The sequence below is a fragment of the Amblyomma mixtum genome, chromosome 4, assembly GCF_055824585.1.
Source record: "Amblyomma mixtum isolate Tamu chromosome 4, ASM5582458v1, whole genome shotgun sequence".
Taxonomy (NCBI): Eukaryota; Metazoa; Arthropoda; class Arachnida; order Ixodida; family Ixodidae; genus Amblyomma; species Amblyomma mixtum.
This window is the reverse complement of record NC_143015.1, coordinates 82828747-82842671: the sequence shown is the minus strand read 5'-3', so window position 1 is coordinate 82842671 and position 13925 is coordinate 82828747. Positions and strand designations below refer to the sequence as shown.

General features: G+C 43.6%; 1 protein-coding gene across 1 annotated transcript; it reads right to left on the bottom strand.

Annotated features, from left to right (window-relative positions):
* Nucleotides 1-672: 672 nt before the first annotated feature.
* Nucleotides 673-13525, bottom strand: LOC149347214 (uncharacterized). Its single transcript, XM_089541523.1, has 8 exons — nt 13450-13525; nt 12401-12447; nt 11411-11446; nt 8760-8853; nt 8003-8229; nt 7668-7715; nt 7044-7079; nt 673-837 (listed from the first exon to the last, which is right to left on the bottom strand). Exons 1-8 carry the CDS (start codon nt 13523-13525, stop codon nt 673-675), a joined length of 729 nt encoding a protein of 242 aa, XP_089397649.1.
* Nucleotides 13526-13925: the final 400 nt, after the last annotated feature.

Genomic DNA, 13925 nt, shown 5'->3' with positions numbered 1-13925 from the left:
TGGTGCAGAAGCACAAATCTGAGATGAATTGCGTCCTATGGTGCACCGCGCATCCCAGTGTTCTCACCGTAGTTTAACGAGTGCTGTCGCCCTTTACAAACACTTTTGGTAGCCGCCCTATTTTTTTTCTTCATATTATAGATTTTAGTGAACTAGTCCTACTACCCGCGTTCTCGAAAAAACCCGATGTTTGAAGCCTTGAGGTTGCTCAAGAAGAGCAGCCTGGGTCGCACAAGGCTTACTGTAGACATCACCTGCCATCTCGGGGCAGTGACGCATCGCTTAACTGCTGCACCACTGCACCAGGAGTGGTATGATGTCCCCCAAAGAACTATAAATCTAAAGTGAAGGATGACCAATTTCGCGTATATGGGCATTAACATACTCTCGCTATCCCAACAACTTCCAAACGTGAACAGTGAATCCGAACACATGAACCGAAGTGTTATTGCACCTAATTCTCATTTAGCTTAATTACGCATATAAACCGTCGTTTTTTAAGCCCGCTAAGAAAGGGCTGTTTATTACCAGTGTTGAAAAATCGGTGCAGTGTTCGATAGGATTCGTGCGACGATACTATAGAGAAAACTAACGAAAATTGCTGCCGAACTTCAAGCTTGCAAAAGAAAATCCATTCGTACGTCGAATGAGCCTGAAAGGGGTCACAGTTCTCTACTCACATTCCAATCCAAGAGCTTGTTGCAGCCCATACACGATAGGCCCAAGTGCTTTGAAAGGTCCGGCGTTAAAGAACTGTACAAACACCTTCGCGGCGCTGCACATCAGGCCGGTAGCTGAATCAGCCGGGGAGTTGTTGATCACGCTTGTGAAGACGCACTGCCGAAAGTAGGAAATTACGGTTAGACGATTTTCTCAATGAGCAAGGCAGACACGTCACCAGTGAAGAAATACGCACAACCGCATTCCTCCAAGTATTCAGTCAACGAAGAGCGTGAATGGTTCTAGGCTAACGAAACAGACACGAAGTGGCGGCAGGCTTAGGCGGTCTGGTAGAGTTGATAAGCCTCGTTGGCCGCCAAATTATTAACCTCGTTGGCCTACCGAGTATCACGGGTGTCGATAGGTTTTCGATTTCGTGAAAAATCCTCATGCCCACAGCGTGAAGATTACAACCCGAGCAGAAACTTCTTTTTTTTTTTAATTTTAAGCCTATCGGTCGTCATTTTCATCGGTTGAGAAAAATATTTTTCAGCCTATAATAAAAAAAGCGATTCGTTAATTTTCCACCTTAAAACATGTGGAGTCAATTATTCTTGTTTGTATTTATTTATGTTACTATTTATTTATTCATACTGCCGGCACAGGCCAAGGCAGCAGATGTAGGTTTGCAGGTACAGATTTTTGTCAGAACCGAACTATTGCACGGGAAATAAAACAAAAACAGGCAACTTTCGAACTATTTGAACATTAGGAACTCTTGCTCGTAACTGACAGCACGTGATATGACAAATAGTTATGAGAAATAGATATACAAACAGAAACGAATATTTGAAAATTTTTGTGTGCAAATATTTACGCACACGTACCAATTTTTTTTTCAGACTATCTAAATATGTAGGCTCTATTTGGATTTCTGCTATCAGTGCCTTGGAGATCATGTAACAGAAATGCATAGGACCCTGCAGTGTCATGCACTGTATAGTGGTGCGTGAGCAGCGCGTCACTGGAAATAGCGGCGTGACAATGCAAAGAGAAGAATATCATCGAGAATGCAGGGTGGGGGACTGTCCCCTTTCATCTGCCACTTCCGGCATTGTTAGGCTAGTAGGGTCATGAGAATCAGCCGACGCCATTGGTTTGAAGAGGGTCTTTTGGCGGGTAAAAGCAGGTTTTTTCTTAACTTATATCCGACTACACTAATTCAGTAAACAAATTTGGAATTCATGCTGGTCGTAAAATCTGTCTGCAAAAAAAAATGGCAGAGGACATGCTCGGGAAAAAAGTTGCAAGTTCGCGATATACACAACAGGGACTTTCAAAATAGGGTGACCCCATTGTTAAGGGGTATAGGGGAGCAGAGGGAGACCAGTACGCAGGCGCAGGACAATAACGCCCCTACCTCTGTACTGTGCCTGTCACTGGTGCCCCCCTATCCTCTTATGACCCTAATCGATACGGTCGCCCTATTCTAAATGTCTCTAATGCGTGTATGAAGCGCTGTAAATGGTTCAGGATAAAGTAAAGGAATGCTTGCTTCAAGGCATTGTTTTCAATAAATCGTCATGATCAACCCAGCAAGGACCACTGCAGATAAAAGTTCTATTGCGTCTGATGCGTCCAGCCTATCTGGATAAAGTTCCTCCCCTCGAACCCTCACATGATTGTTCATTGCTCCGTGGAGTGCTTACCTTCACTAGCATAAAGTTCAATTGGTTATTGATCGTATAACACGCATAGTCTCTCTTCGCTTGGTCGTCTATAGATTAAAGCTGCCTAGTCATTAATACAACTCAAAACCTATAGGCTCTCAAAAGGGACAACCATTATCATAAACTGATGATCTGCGTCGACTTACTTTTGTTGCACCGCCGGAGCTTCTTTAAGGCCAAATCATTTTTTGTTCATTCGTGGTGTTCTGAGATATTTATACCGCTATGTAGTTTTGAACACTTAACTTAGATTCATGCATCGTTTCATCGTCTCGTCGTAGTGAAACGCTTTATTTTTCGCTTCATTTTATGACCGTTCACTATTTTGTTTCGATTTCTAGGCAGGAAAAAAAGTTAGACCTTCTCTCCGTTTTTCGACTACAGAACAGTACCCGAACACATTGCTATTTCACAATTCGTGAGGTAAACGCAGCTCCGTACTCACAGAGTTGACACGAAATTTCTCTCTGAAACGAGCTCAGTGGAAAGCTTTTAGACAATTTCGATCATAATCGCCTTGCTCACTTTTCTTTATTAGTAAACGGCTTTGCAAAACTACATTGAGAACAACGCGATAAAAATTTGTTCTGGCTAAATATCAATTCCGTCGCTCTTTCAGCCTATGTTGAAGGTTGACCGGCAGAAAAAGACGCGTTTATTGTCAGACAAGTACATTTGAATTTTTTTCCGTCCATCGATGGACACCCACGGTGTAAACACCGAAACTGACTCCGCGATCACCATTTGTATAAAAAGGGCCATCGAGTCAGGCCAACTTCAAACTGACGTCTTCCTCCTAATCATGAGCAGCCTCACTGCAGGACAAAGACTATTGAATATCTCTAAAATTAAGCCTGTCCAGCGCGAGATTCGGCCACCTAATCCCTGCAAACGTTCTAATCTCATACGCCCTCCTAATGTTCTACCACCCCATGCTACGCTCGCCTACCTCGTGCAATGCAGCCCGTTACCCTTAACGAAAATCGGCTATACTGTCTTCGGATTACATGCCCTGCGCAAGGCCATTTCTTCTCTTTTTATTCCGGCTCAGATGTGGTTGTTCCCTAACCCACTGTGCTCTCTTCCTTTTTCCTGACTTTACACCTCTCATTTTCCTTTGCAGAGCTTGCTGAGTTCTCAATTTAGGTTAAGGCCTTCTCGTTAGCCTCAACGCTTCTGCTACATAGGCGAGGGCCGGTAAGATGCAGCTCTTATATACTTTTATGTTGAGGGATACCAATAAACTTCAATTCATTATCTGAAGGCCCCCGCCAAATGCGCTCCATGCCATTTTTATTCTTCTAGTGTCCGGATCTGCGCTGGTTAACTCTTGTGAGCAATGTATTCCCTAGCAATTTTCTGTGCCTGGGTGCCTATTGTAAACTTTTCTTCCCATTCGAACTTTTGGACATTAATTTAGTTTTCTGCGTATTATCTTTACATCTACCTTCTCCTTAGCCTGTCTAAGTCACTGACGATGCTTTGCTATTGGCCCCACCTAGTACGGCAACATCATCAACGCATCCCACATTACTAAGGTGTTCTCAACTACCTCTTATACCTAACTTTTCCGGATCCGTGTCTCTAGATAACACCAGTGAACACGCCGTGAGTAGCATTGGAGAGATTGTGTCTGGATGCCTGACACATTTTCTTATCATCATTTGATTACTTCTTTATGGAGGAACCCGTTGGCTGTGCAGCTGCTGTAGATACCTTACAGTATTTGAACATGTGGGCTTTCTGTACCCCGACTTCGTAATGCCTGCATGACTGCTGACGTTTAGAGTGAGTCAAATGAGTTCAAGAAACCTATGAAGACTATATATATAGGGGTTGGTTATATTCTGCGCATTTCTCTGATTAATAGAGCGAACATCCCCTATTTTCGAGTATCCTTTACGAAACCCTCCCTTGTGCTTTGGTTGACCAAACTCTAAGGTTCTCCTGATTTTATTCCCGGGTACTTTGGTGAATACCTTGTACGCAGTGGAGAGAAAGCTGGCCAGTAGGAATTTTTTCATGTCCATGACGTGCTCTTCCTCATCCATTGACATAATGCTACCATTCTTCCAAGATTCCGCTGAGGTCAAAGTCATGAGGCATGGCCGCATGTTCTAGCACAATCTCCCGGCCTTGCCTCAACAGATCTGCTGTTCCCTGATGCTCACGAGCTGTTTTCCGCCTTTACATCGCTTCTAAGGCTTTATTTACTTCCTCTTTCGATACCGACGGTTTGTCCAATAGCTCTGAACTACTGGCTGTCTCAACATCATCCAAAAAGTTCCTGCAACTGCATAGGTCTGCGCAGAACTTCTTGCCTACTTTTACTATCTTATCCATATTGGTAGTGACGTATATATTCTTGTCTACTGGCGAACGCATAATATTTCTGCTAATCGCTAATTTCCTCTTCACTGCTTCTCGGCTACCTTCATTCTGTAGCGCATGCGCGATTCTCTTCGTGTCATACTTCCTTGATTATTTTTATAGCTTGGCTAGTTTTCAGGGGCTGTCACGCTTTGGCCTTCCTTAATCAGATATGTTGTCTGCTGAGAGACGTTACCAGTATCCTATCTAAGTATACTAAAGCCATCTTCTATTGCACGTTACGGAATGATATCTGCAAGATGATGCTTCATTGCTCGATACTGGGGTCATCTTCGGTAAAGCGAAATATCTGTTCTCCAGAGAGATCTAGATTTTTTCTAGTTACCCTCTTACCCCTTGCTCGTTGCTGGTCTTTCTTACTTCTTTCTGTCGTCCTTTCTTCAAATACAATCTAATTCGAGGCCTTGCCATATTGTGCTCTCTGCATCGCACCCTGTCGACCACCTCCACATCACGCACGATGCTAGGGTAAGCGCACAATATGAAGTCTACTTCATTTTCGGACATACGTTTGCGGCTTTTCTACGTTCCCCCGCCTCCCCCTTCCCATTCTTCCCGTTCCACCATTAATCGAAGAAGGTATTAATGATCCGGAAGTTATTTCGTTCCGAAAGCTGTCCTAATAGCTCCCCCTTGCTATTCCAAGAAGCTATCGATAGCGACCGACGGCCTGGTCTCCTGCCTGCTACTTTCCGACCTTTACATTAATGTCGCCCATCAGTACAATGGGCTATGTTCTTACTTTACTCATTGCCGATTCCCCGTCTTGAAACAAGCATTCGTCGTTACGGTCATCAGGCCTGGATTTAGGCACGTAGGCCTGTACCACATTCAGTTTGTGAGCTTAGTAAGCTTCCAACTGCCATCGCAGCGTTAATGCTATACAATGACTCTGAGTTCCCAGCTATATCCGTAGCGTTCAAGAATGTCGCATATAACTCTTGTCTGTCCCGCTAAACTACGATAGCGTAGTACGTGCCCACCCATTAGCCCGTGCATGCTTTATCGGTCTTCTTAACCTCACAAATTCCTACGACATCCCATTTAATACCTGCTAGCTCGTCGAAGAGCATTGCTAGACTAGTCTCACTGGATATAGTTCTAGATTTAAACTTTGCCTGTTTTAGTTTCCAATTTGTACTCGGCATACTTGAAATCAGGATAAGCGATTTATAAGCCTTGTCCGCAATATTCTCTGGGGCTCTAATTTTGCGTTAGCACTTGGCTTCAAAACTTTTTTCGTCCACACTACCAGGGGTCACCTGTGGCCGAGTTCTATAACCATCCATTTCCTTGGCATTCCATTTGGTCGTATGTCACTGGTCGCTGCTCCCATTGCTTTAGTGTATTAGTACAGACCTCACGCTGGTCGTGACAGGAAAATGCCCATGAAGCCGCATGGTTGCATAAACAAGTCTCGAAGCCATGTAGCACTGGCGAATGACGGAGCACGAATGACGGAGCACAACAACGCGTTTTACACGCCTGACCAGCTTTACCGCCCCTGATCCGGTCTCGGGAGGGGATCTGGGTGTCACTTGTAAAATAATTAGCTCAATGTGATGCTTGTGACCCCGGCGAAATAGATGCGGCTGCACGGAGCTCGTTTGCGCGGCGCCTTCACCGGACCGGCTCTCACTGTGACTAGCCGTTCGCACCCCTACCTGCTGTTGCTTTCGTGGCACACTGATGTCAGGGCGAAATCAAACGCCATGTGAAATGAATCGCTGCAAAATACAGCCCTTGGTAAGCAACTCAATTTGAAGCTCTGTTAACAATAAATGCCACGTATGTTTTTTTTAAGCGTTACAGTGTATAGCGACAGAGCGTGAACGCTATTCGTTGCGCCGTAAGTAAGGTATGGATGATCCATGTTATTTACGGCACCTTGGAAGATGAAGGAAGGGGAGTAAAATTGCAGAAGTAAAAGAAAATGTCTTCAATACAATACATGGCCTCCTATGAACAAATGGTGCAGGCGCATTAATTACGCTCTTGCACCAAAAGTTTTAGCATGCATCTCACAATATTTTACTTGTGTGCTGAAGAAAACTGAAGGCAGTTCGCAATCCTACTGCATTAATTTAAGTCTTTCAGTAATGCTGATACACTAGTTACGGTAATCCGACCTCCGTCGCTATACAATCTGAGGGACGGCCTCTTCTGGGAAAAGTAACTGCTCACTCCCATTAGCGAACAGGTGAGTTAAACACCGCAAGACGCCTGCAGATGTAATGTTATAGCAGGCATAAGTTTACTTACAGTCAACGTCCGGAAAAACTGCTCGGTCACTTGGGCCTGCGGACAAACATTGCGCCAGAAAATGAAACACCTTTATCAAAACAACGAAGGAGCAATGGACAACAATTTATTGTTCTCAAAACCAGGCCATGATATACTAGAAAATAAAATCCAAAGAGCTAAAACGCGCCACAATGAAAAAAAGACGACAGTATGCCTGTATGCACATGTCCTGGGACCAATTTTCGTGGTTGTCTTTTAGTGCTATGCCTTAAAGCATTTAAGTACTGAAGCGATAAAAGAAATTCCAACAGCGAAGTCCGTAGGCGCCATGCTGCTCATATTTCTTTTTGCGGCCCCTGTACCATGTACTATCGCGGACAGAAGAGGCGTACTGCACGCGGCGGGAGCCGGAGCAACGGAAAACTGCGGAATTTTGGCTAGCTAAAGTACCAAACATTGAAAGAAGCCAAGCGACATGCCTCCTGATAATAAAGGTCACGCATTGGCTGTCTCGATCCTAGATGCCGCCTGTAGATGGCGTTGCGACGCAGTTTTCCGTTGCTCCGGCTCCCGCCGCGTGGCGTATACCCCTTTTGCCCCCGATAGTACCTTAAAGCTGTGATTGCTAGGAATATGCCATACCTGATTAGCCTGAGTACCGACACAAGTGGACGCGGTGGAGTCGAGGCACTGCGTGGGAGAAAGAACGTTATAAATAAGAAATCACCTACATGCATTGTAAAGCATATAATCCGGTACACCTGAAAACATTCTATATTACCTTGTGTTTGGCGCATGATGGCCTTAGATTCCTATGTGCCATTAAACCCAACACAACACAATAAATCGGTACAAATCGACATTTTTTCCGCTGCTACTCCAAGCAACAGTCCCGCTTTTAAACTTTCATGAATTTTTTAGGTTTAGGCGCGAAACTTTAAATCGATGTGAATGGACCGTGAGACTGAGGCACCTACCTTTCCGAAGTCAAATGCGCTGGGAAATTGGAAGGTCACAGGTTCGCCGCACATAATTTCTCCATCCAAATTCAGGCTGCTGCAGTCTATGGACGGCATCAGAGACGTGGCGGCGTTGGCGAAAGGTGAGAAGACACCGCCGAGCATACTGCTACCAAAGTTTAACATGGCACCTTCAATACTACCAAAGGTCTTGCAGAGCTTGAAAATGTTGTCCACCATAGTACCTGGAGAGAACGCGGAAAAAAAAAGCGGCACATTTGGAATGTTATGTGATTTACGGCAATACCGTTAAGGAGGAAAGACAGGATGGGGTTGATGTTTGGTGTTATTGTTCGTATTGGTCTCTGAAACATGTGTAACATAGTGCAAGATGTCATTGTATCGTATCAATCGCCAACGGAGCGTACCTATGCTGCTTTAATGGCAACGTCGGCATGAAACCACCAAATAGCGCACCAAATCAGCATCGGAGTGCATTGCATCGAGATAAATGATTTGCTTATTACTTTAGCCTAGAACTTTGTAATTTCACGACGAGAGTGGAGGGCGGGCCTTGTGAGCTACTCATTTTTTTATCCTTAATTGGGGTAATGAACAGATTCCTATTTCTGTGGGCTGCGAAGAGCTTCTGCTTGGAAAATATTGTCAGCCGCTTAAAATAAAGTCAACATAGGCCTGGCGCTATTAACACCTCAAACTGCGGCAGAGTTCGAATGGATACTGCAGAGTATGTGGTTGACATAAGATTACTCACCCATTCCGAAGCGCCTGGCAACTGTCGTGAAAAGTCCTTCAAGAAGGTAGAGCTGATTTGCGATGTCCATTTGCGCGGTCCCGTTGATGCCGCACTAGAAAAACCGAGAGAGGTATCAACTGTTACTTTTCGCTTTGTCGCAAAAGAATTGACGTTAAAAACAGATAGTCCTCCTACATACTGGGTAAGGTTTCGTTCCTGTAAGCGGGAACATTGTTGACGCAGGAAACGGTTGCTCTGCACTAAATTCATTACGGAAGGCAACTAAATGCGTCTTTGAAAATGGCCGCTTTCCAACGTAGGCAGCATTTTTAATGCGCTTGAAAACTGTTTAAAAACAAGATTCACGAGTCATAGCTCACCTAACGGTGTTATCTCGCCATGAAAAAACATCCGAGAGATGGTAAGCGACAAATTAAAGACATATTCTCAGAAATCAGCCTGCAAACTGCAATGATGAATGTACTCTTTGCTTAAAAACTTTTTCGTTCGCCAACCTGTGCTCTTGAATGAGTTCTCGTATTGTTTGCTACGTCCGTGGCTTTGACCAAGCTGCTAGCAGGCTCCAGAGAGCACAGATCTCGCGACAAAAAAATTACGAGATCATTGCTGTTACAATCCCGCATTGCTGTTACAATCCCGTGTCTGCAGCTTTTCCCGTGCGAATGACTATAATCGCTCTTCAATACGTTAAGACTTGCTTAGTGTGGGTGGCTACAACATAAGATTAAGTGCTAGCTAAAATTTAATTTGCGATGCATTCGCTTGCCTGTCATGTTCATCTCCAGTAATTTAAAGCATAGTTTTATTAGCGAAGGAATACAATTTGAAAATATTTGTGCATTTTACTACACGCTCATGCTTAGTTCGCATGGTGCTTAGTTCGCTTATAGCTCAGTTCGCAAGATTAGTACCCTCTGCATTCTTTGAGAGGGGCTACATATGCGGGAGTAAAAAATTGCCCTCAGTTTATAGTTCACTCCTGTGGAAACCGCTGCGGTGAGTTGTCCTCAGCTTCTAATATTTCATTGTGTTCCCTAGATTTACAAACTACGCACCTGAAAGGCTGAGGTGCAGCCTTTGTCAAAAGTAACCAGGCTGCATGGTTTACTTCTAGCTCATGCAGTGGAGCTCTTACAGCTTCGCTGAAGCTGAAATGGTCGTTAAAGGTAAGGACTGGGGGTCTTCTTATCTTCCAGCACCTTTTGATCTTAAGGAAAGCCACGAGGGCTCCACTATACAAGCTAGAAGCAAACCATGCAGCCTGGTTACTTCTGACAAAGACGGTACATGGCCTCCAAAAATTAGTGAACATACCGTAACGCTAAGCTTCCTGTCTGTAATCAAGGTTCTAAAATGCAAAAGGCCAGATCACCTTATACCGAAGTAAAGAAAAACAACATAGGAATAAAAAGCAATCTTTGGAAATTTTTGCAGCCATTAAGTCAGCTGATTCAAATACTAAACATGTCATCTGTGGCTTCATCATGAGAAATGAAAATGTTGTGAGAACATTTCGCAATTTCCTTTAAAAATACCCATGGGGACCCTTTACTGCATGCGTTCATCTGTTCCCAGCTGCAAAGCATATGCCTGATCCAGTGCCTTCTCTATGTGAACCTATATCTCCTCAAAGGCATTTCTTGCTGCACATACTGACGAAAATTTTAACTACGACTTCCTGCCTCTCTAATCGTGGAGTGATTTTAGCTTCTCTAATGCTCACATCTCAAGTGCATCTCATTCTTTAATATCAGCAGCTAAGAAGAAAAATGAGATAGCATATGAGCATTTGTTCAGGTGGAGGCGCAATCCGCAATGACACTGCACATTTGCGAGGAGAAAATCATAATTTCAACAAAATAAAAAACAAAAACTCACTATAAGCATGCTCTCCGCAACTTCAAGCACGCTGCCCTGCGGAGGATAAAGAAAAAAGTTGCTTTATCAGATGAAATTATGTTTTGCCAGTGCCCTTGAAGAACTCTCTCTGCTCGACAACTTGCAGTTATGGTAGGCTGAAATGAAGTCCTGCATGGATCCCTGCTAAATACGCATGCGTTTTTTGAAAACGAAAGTGATGAAAACTGAATCGAATTTTCGTTGTTTGTAAATTCCTACAATCAGGTGTTTGAACCTTTTTTAGTGTTTGTGCGGCCGTAAAGTGCAGCACTGACTGCTGAAGAGTCAGGGTTCCACTTTGAATAACTTTTCCGTCTCTCTCGTTCAAAGTCGTGGCGTTAGTGATCACGTCGGCAGCGTCGGAAACTCCGTGACCTCCACCATCAGGGGGACAGCAGTGTTCTGTAGCCTGAAAGGTCCGCACATCTTCGTACCAACGTACTTGGTACCAAGAACGGCATGCAGCGGTATGTGCTGTATTTAGTTTTTGATGCGATAACATTTAGGTTATCACCGGATTTCTTCATACGAAATCCCTTTACTTGTCGAGAGGGTCGTGGCGTCGTCAGCACAGCCAAGTTTGAAGACCTGGATACTACAATGTTGGAGTATCTTCGACTAGATTATCGTATGGAACTATACTAACCCGACCCCTCTTTCACCTGAATCAAACTATTCTACCTTGTTTCACACTCTGATCTCCACTAATCCACAGGACGCTTGATGAACGCAAAATCTCCATAACTTACTTGGCCATGGCATAGGTCTTGAGGTTGTTTCAGGCACTGAAAAAGCATGCAATTCCAATTTGTGAAAGTTGCCATAAACATTTTTTTCAGCTTTCTTACTTACGCATACAAAAAAGGCGAGCTGAGCGAAAGAGGAGTTTTTCTTTTCTTGAGTAAAAATTTCACTACTAACGAAAGCAAAAACATTTCTCGTTCGGAGAGGACTTCATGCGTGGGCAGTCACTAACAGCTTGATCTAGAAAAAAAGTTTCTTGAATACAGTTTTTCATTTCCACTGGCAGGGAAAATTAGTCGTGACGACAGCCGCAAAATTTTAGCCCCAAAAAGATTTTGTGTTCTGTGACAAAGAGATTGTAACTTTAATGCGCGCTAAAATTTCGAACAAGACATAAAAGCTCTTCAGCAAGCCCACGCGCAACCTCCTCCGCTTGTTGTTACTGTAATGCAAAAACTGGCAACGTCTGCGGCGCAGTAATGGCGGAAACTGCTCAGGGAATGGGTTGGTTGCTTGCTTAACTATTTTAATGAAAATATTAACTATTTTCATTTTTTAATTAGGCTTATGAATGAGAAAGAAGTCAGCAGATTCAGTCCAAAACAACATTAAGGGCATTTTTGTGTTCATTGCAATTTAGAGCAATCAGTGCCAGATTTGTGGCCCACAGAAAACTGAAACGTATGCGCATGCGTTTGTGTTTATATTGTGCATTGTATGCAAAAGTGAAGCTTCGACCGAAAGAACGCAGGAGAAACTTCATTGTCGATCTATTATCGCGCTGGGTGCTGCGAACGGGTCGTGGCGGTTCACACTGTTTTCTGTTCCAGTGATCAAAATGAGCATTCACTTTCTTTATTTAGCCGCCAAATCATATGAACAATGAAAGAATGATGTGAGACCTGAAGTCTATATAATCGATTTGAAGGAGAAAAAGGAAGAATATTTCTAAATGAACTATATTCTTCGCTTCGAGCACGTGACAGTGAACTCACCTCACCAAAGTGTAAAATATTCGGGAAGGTGACTTCAGTACATGATTCTGCAAAAAACATAGAGAGAAAAGGGAAAAATCAAGGCTCAGTTTTTTAAGAGTGAGCAGAGAAATTAGGCTAGCAAATCTTGTCGCTTGCTCTTCCGTATGATCCCATTAATTTGATCGTGTATTGAATTGCTCTACTTTTGGTTTTTGTTCGACTAGTTCATATCTTTTTCTTTAGGTGTATGAACAGCCACATTACCAACAATTGTCAGTTTAATAGAAGGATTGCAATAAACAAATAAATGCATATTTCTTTTACAACGCCTGCAAGATGATGCCAATCAAATCGCAACAGGGTGCTAAAATCAAAACATGGTAAGAGCTACACGGCATATGCCTTGCGTGACCTATCCTGACAAGTCATTAGTGGCATGGTGGTACCACTTACTCCTATCCGCAACAGTTTACACATATGTCATCAGGTGGGAAGGGCGCAGCTGAAATGTGGAGAACACTTGAGCTGAAGGCGTGCATCCCTGAAATGCGGCGTTGTTGAACACCAAGGAAACCACCATAGAAAACACCTCTTGCTGAGAGCAATACAGAGTGGAGTGGAAAACATTTCCAGATGAAATACACGATATAAAAGGATGTGCCATCATAGCGAGCTTTTTCATTGTTTCCGAATAAGAACTAGCATTACGACAGAAATTTTCTGCTAACAACAAAACGTTTTGTAGTTACTACAGAAAGGTACTACTGCAGAAGAGTGCTACTGAAAAACTACAGTACTATAGACAAATAGCAAAAAGCAGCCGAAAACTCTGCTGTCACGACCAAACTAAAAAGCATTTTGTCATAATTTTGTCATGGTTTTATCATTTTTCTCTACAGGGATTTTTCCGCAGCAAATTTAAGCTCATGCGAAGTACTTCATGTACGGACAGCAAACGGCGACAGTAGAAAGTGAATGATTCGCCCGAATGAAGGCAGTTGCTTCGCATTAAACTAAACATATCTCTAAAGGCAACGCAGAGTGAAAATGGTGGAAAATAGTCTTACCATCAATCGCCCACGCCCCGGAGATCGCCACAACCAGCAGCGCTGCTGAAAAGGCCATGATCCTAAGTGAAATCATTCTGAAGGCAGAGGCAGCAGTTTAGCTAACAGCGTGTAATCGTGGATGGTCAAACTGCGCTGTTAAAACGGTTGCATACTGTCTCACTTATATAACTGCTCCTACAGGCATTGATTTGAATTTTTTTTATTGTGGCATTCGGCATGACGAGAAAATTAGAATGTCCCCTGATGACTTTCCTGACGACCTCACTGATATCTACCTCCAGAGGGATTTTTTCAATCAGAAGTTTCTAGTCGGCTTCTGACGAGTACAGCGGCCCACGCTAGACATCATGTTGTGCAAGCCACGAAATGACAGGCCAGCACGAGGTTCGGACGCATACCTTACACTCTCATTAAAAATCCATCACAGCATTCTCATCCGGTGCAGTACGCTTGAAACTCAGCTCATTCCTTTC